The sequence below is a fragment of the Idiotropiscis lumnitzeri genome, chromosome 6 (assembly GCF_059441095.1).
Source record: "Idiotropiscis lumnitzeri isolate Australia: NSW breed Sydney's pygmy pipehorse chromosome 6, RoL_Ilum_1.0, whole genome shotgun sequence".
Classification (NCBI taxonomy): Eukaryota; Metazoa; Chordata; class Actinopteri; order Syngnathiformes; family Syngnathidae; genus Idiotropiscis; species Idiotropiscis lumnitzeri.
The window spans coordinates 2,844,687-2,850,307 of record NC_142396.1 but is presented as its reverse complement, the minus strand read 5'-3'; the positions used below and the strand labels follow the sequence as shown (position 1 = coordinate 2,850,307).

The 5,621-nt window shown below is 43.0% G+C and overlaps 1 protein-coding gene across 1 annotated transcript; it reads right to left on the bottom strand.

Moving 5' to 3' along the window:
• Positions 1 to 1,547: 1,547 nt before the first annotated feature.
• Positions 1,548 to 4,830, bottom strand: LOC148334526 (acidic mammalian chitinase-like). The gene is made up of 12 exons (XM_088299236.1): positions 4,706 to 4,830; positions 4,307 to 4,352; positions 4,078 to 4,109; positions 3,956 to 3,982; positions 3,672 to 3,870; positions 3,549 to 3,596; positions 3,138 to 3,285; positions 2,965 to 3,062; positions 2,791 to 2,887; positions 2,468 to 2,596; positions 2,332 to 2,397; positions 1,548 to 2,252 (listed from the first exon to the last, which is right to left on the bottom strand). The coding sequence occupies exons 3-12, from the start codon at positions 4,100 to 4,102 to the stop codon at positions 2,124 to 2,126; spliced, it is 966 nt and encodes a 321-aa protein (XP_088155362.1). The 5' UTR covers positions 4,103 to 4,109; positions 4,307 to 4,352; positions 4,706 to 4,830; the 3' UTR covers positions 1,548 to 2,123.
• Between the last annotated feature and the right edge of the window lie 791 nt (positions 4,831 to 5,621).

Genomic DNA, 5,621 nt, shown 5'->3' with positions numbered 1-5,621 from the left:
TACTTTAGTCACCTTTACACTTACTTACGATCTTTGATGCGGCCTGATAGAATTACTCCTTCACAGAGGCACTGCCAGGGATTTTGGGCCCCATATAAAGAAATCGTACCCAGTCGCAGCGCCCACACATAAAGGGCTCACAATTTGAGACCTGGACATCCACGCACAACCACCCTGAAGGCAAGATTGCAGGATGCCGGAAGACACCAAGCCTCGGGACCGGACGGGGACCTTGGACCTTGGACACAGAGGAAGGACGATTTCAACCAACATGACATTTGCAAACTGTCTAGTGTGGGGTACCTGATATATTGTGAGGCTTGCATTTTCGTGGCGCTTCCTCTTTCATCATTCATCTTGGATGTGGGTCCTCGTGAGGATAAGAAAAGTACCCCAGAACTTCAGAGAATTGAGATTATCCGAGAAAATTTGGATCAGTTGTAGAATCTTTATTTGAACATTTTTCTTCTTAAATCTAAAAATGAAAACGCATGGGTATGTTTAGTTAATCATGGGTTTATTCCCTAGTAATTTGCATTTGCTTGGTGACTAAATTCCAACAGATGACAACTCCGCCCCTCTTCACCCGAGACAGGCCGCGCAAGTACCGCGTTCATGACCACTATGTCCATCATCGAAGTGCCGCGGGTATCTTGATGCCAAGTGTGGCCACACTTTGCAGCGTAAGCCCCCTGGAGAGGACAGCTAGTAGAAGCATAGCCTCACACGTGCCCTACTTTTTAGTTGTTTTTTTTCCTTAAAAAAATATATATACGTTTTAGAATATCTCTTGTAGTTGTATGGAGGACTGAAAGTGAAAGTGCCTAAATTAACTACACCATGAAATGTGTTAATTAAATTAATTAAATAAATCAATGTATCATTAATTAATTCAATTACCAATAATTAAATGAAATATATGAATAATTATATATATATATTATATATGGATAATTATTTCTGTATTTAATTATTTCATGGAATAATTTATTACATACAGAAATAATATATTAAATTTGTCTCTAAAGTGGTATTGTATTAAATGTTTCATTTATTTATTAAATATGGAATTAAATAATTAAATGTCATTAATCAAATTATCAATGATTGTACGTAAAAATATCTATACATAATTATTTCTGAATTTAATTATTCAATGAAATACAGAAATAATTATAAGGTAATTTCTCTAAATTAATATGGACAATACTACATCACAACGATGTAGTGAAAGCTTTTAGATCATTATTTTTTTTAACTTTATTGTGTTTTTATTCTGTTAATTCAAATGAATCCATAAAACTCACAAAGCATGTTCATCCTTTGACTTGTGACTTTGTGGCGTTTTTGCGACACCAACGGCCTTGCCTTCTAATCAAAAATAAGTTTGATGATTTTGAGCACTATGGATACTTGCAACGTATGACAAATGGCGAACATAATTTTGCTGTTCGTGTCCACGTGCATGTTTTTGTCTACCATCCCGAGAAGCAATCAACGCCTTGTAGTGTCTTGACACATTTTATTGAAATTTGTTTCACACAATCAGTTGCTGAATCAATGCCCGATGAATATAGACACACTCTCAAGTACAACTTAGAAGCGTAACAACTTATCTAATTTATATATTTGTCTGTATTATTGTTGTATTGCACTGGAGAGGGGAGCCCTCTAATCTCGTTGCACACTTGAGTACAATGACAATAAAGGGATTTCTAATTCTAATGACCATTCCCCAATTAATGACAAGATATCAAAGAGCAAACATTCAGCATTGGGCAAAATTGGATTTGCACAAATCGGAATGAGGCATGAGTACGATGTATTTTCTTCAAAGTTTTGATGCTTGTAATCTTGATTGCAAAGTGCTCCAAGTGAAATTGTTTGGAGATTTGGTGTTGTCTGGAGGAAGATACAAGGGCTGCCTATTATATGTTTTGTGCTTCAGCAACAATGCTGGCCATCCCAAATGTGTGGCATTGTTACACGTTGCAGTTTGGGCGCATTTTGTCAAATTGTGATATGAGAGTGGTTGATTAGGTCACCCGAGTCCCAAATAGTGACGTGATTTGTGATAAGACGAGATAGTTCCCTTCACCATCGTAGTCAGTTGAGCTTTCTATTCAAAAATTGTTCTGAATGCGTTGGATGACGGGATATGGCCCTTGACCGCAGCTTGTTCCACTGAAGTCATCCAGGTTCAGAGACTTGACGAAGGCTCCTCCAAAGCCTTCATCCACGATGTACTCGGCCTGGATGGGCAACAGAGGAGAACGAAAAAACCTTACCAGCTGAACGAGGGGCACGAGAATGTTCTTGATGTTTGACTACCTTGGCGTCAATGGTCGCGTCGCTGTCAACGCTGATCGTCGTCTGAGGTTGACTGGCAGCGCACGCCTGAACGTTTGAATCACAATTTGATGACGTCTTCTCATGAGGCGGAATGATCCGCAGTCTCGCGTTCTACCTGATATTTGGACAAGATTCTTGAGGCAGCATTGAAGGGTCTGCTGTTATTGAAGCCATACGAAGCGATTCCCATGTTGAGCTTTTCTTTTGGTGCTCCCAGGCTGAACCAGTTATCCATTGCACTTTTCTAAAATCCACGGAAAGCGAAATGAGGAGGGTGAAGATGCAAAATCTGAGCTGCTGCACGCAGCAGAAACAACCAGGCCTTGAAATGCGAGTTGAAGTCATTCCGAGATGCAAAAGACTCGTAGCGCAAATTCACTTTTCCCCCTTCGCTCAAATCATGCTGGGGGAATCGTTTGCGAGTGATGCTTTGCTTACCGCGTTGTCGAACGGCGCTTGGGCGGTCACGGCTGCCGCGGTGACGGGAGGAACTCGGTCAAGATCGAAAGTGATCACATTGAAGAAGTTCACAACCCTGTGGGTGAACCCGAGGAGGAGTTATTGCCCGTCTTGGCACAAACGCAGCAAAGCTAGCGAATGATATTTGTTTACGTGGCAAGCGTTGGGACGTCATAACTGTCGGCGATGACAGAATCCACAGCGGAGACGCTTGCAGTGAGCAGTTGTTCGCCGAGCTCCTCACCCAGTTTCTGTTGAGCAAAACGCCGCCGTCACGTCTTTGGCAAACAGTCGACGTTTAGACGACGACGATTTCAAGATCCGACCTGCATGAGAAGCGTGAATTTGGCCTTGTCGCCTGCCGCGTTGACGGCGCTGTCATACTCCCACACGATGTTGACGCCATGGAATTTCTCATCGGCCAGGACGTCCATTACAGAATTGATGAAAATTTGCCCGTTTACTTCTGAGAATCTGTGAAAAAAAAAGAAGCAAGCTCACTTGAAGAACAGCGCCACAAAAAGAACATTTGATGTGAGCTTCCAATTTAGAATTCTTCAAAGTTCTTCAGATACGAGTTGAATTTGCTCTCTGACTGTTACTCTGTGCTCATGTGGGTTCGCTTGTATCTCAAGGCACCGGTTTGCAATGACGTGCTGAAATTGCAAGTTGATGCAAACTTTCCCGTTTGGGAATCGCAGCAAGTGTCAATCCGCTCGGCGCGTTTTGTGACTTACATCTCGTTGTCGGTTGAGGTCAGATCAACTCCCAAAAGTTTTTTATTGCTGTTGGAACAAACACGTTTCTTTGTTATTATTTCACAAATCCAACAACGATGAAAAACATGTTCAAAGTCTGACCTGTTCGTCAGAATATTGAAGTCTTTCAATTTCGCAATATCATTCAGGGAAATCTCAAAGTTTTCATCAGGCTTGACGGAGCTGTAGATGACGTGGGTGCACAGCTCATCGATTTTCTCCTCGGTTTGAATGGGGTCTGCTTCATTTTCACTTGAGGTTTTCTCATAGACGCACACCAATCTTTTGGGGTTTGTCGCGTCTGAAATGTGGAAATCGCCATCCGTTTGTGAACAACGACGGCACCTTTGCCGCCGTCTGCAAATGCGTGCGAGGCGTAAACTTACCCGAGTGAGCGAGGAGCACCCAAAGACCTTCCAACAAATCGACAGACTTTGTCAAAAAACGTTCAAAGTAAAACCACCTGGTCAGAATTTTTCCAAATAATTTGTTCTTTGGTGCACCTTACCCGCCAGAAGAATGAGCTTCTGCATCCTGTTGCTGGAAAGATGCGCAAAACAAAAAAAGGGGGTGACTTCAAGCGGCCAAGCACGGATAAATGCACGTCACGCTTTTTAGACGCGAAACAGGACAAGGACATGAGCAGGCAGTGATCGTGTGCTTTGACGCCGTTGAGCAAGGCGGCTTTTTGGGGCTGCGCACGACACGAGTCGGACGGCCGTCAAAAGCGTTCTTACCTTTTTGTGCGATCGCGGGTGGCGATTTAGCAAGCGATGAAAATGACTGAAAAACAAATCCAGAAAATGAATCGGAACGCATTCTGAAACGGTCAACTGCAGATTGTCGGCACTTCCTTCATTTGAAAGTGCGTCAAATGTGGAAAATGACAACCATGGAAAGCACTTTGGAAAAAAAGACAGCTCCAGAAGGACTGTGGAAAAAAATATTTTGAAAGCCCAAAGCAAGCAAAAGAACAAAATCGATTTTTGTGCAGCATAACAGCCAATAGATTGGACTTTTTTTTTTTTGGTATTTTGCAGCGCTGAGCCTCCGACACGGATGCAAAAAAGATGCGCAAGTCAAACATGTTCGCTTTTCAGCGTCGACAAATCAATCGTGGATCGCGATGGACTTACCGAGTGGATGAAAGCTGCAAGAGGCTCTCTGTGGAGAACTGATGCTCGGGTCGGAGATGGCCTCCAATTTATCTGCTGACGGGGTGGCGTCACTGTACCAACTTAATGAAGAAGGAATTGTAATTGCTCAATTATGGCAATTAAATTTTTAATGAAATACTTAAAAGTTGACTGCGATTGGCTGGCAACCAGTTCAGGGTGGACACCACCTACTTCCAGTCGACAGCTGGGATAGATTCCCGCACCCCGCGTCCCTCGTGAGGACAAGCGATTTCGATAATGGATGGTTGGAATTTAAAGTTGAAGTGCTGGAAGGAAAAAAACATCCAATTGGCAGCCAAACCAGTTCTGCGTTTGGTCATGTTGAAGTCGTCACATGTCCTCCGTCTGGCAATAATTGGCTTCCAGTGTGTGATGCTTCGCAACTGCAGAATCTTCCGGCGTTGTTTTTCGGGTGAACTCTTTGAGGGGCCCAAACTGGTGGAAATGGGACGGGGGACATGGTCTGAGTTGGAAGCTCGCCACTGTTTCGGCCGCTATGTGACGTCCAGCGCTGTCTTGACGCAAGACTGAAGATTGTTTTTGTTTCATGAATCAACGTCAACGCTGTGAAATGACGATAATGACGTTATCAATTGCGTGACCCATGGTTGGAGCTCTCACTTCTGTTGGCCTTCTTGGACTGTCTTTGTTAAAAACTCATTTGGTCCATCTGCGGACTCGGTGGCGTGATCCCCGCAAGATGAAGAAGGAATTGTAATTGCTCAGTTATGGCAATTAATACTGCAGATTTTTTTTTAAAAATTAAATCCATTTCAAGTTTAATTGCCAGAAGAACAAAAATCAAAATGGCAGCCAAACCAACTTTGTGTTTGGTAAGGTTGCAGTCGCATGATGCCATCAATTTTGAAGTCGG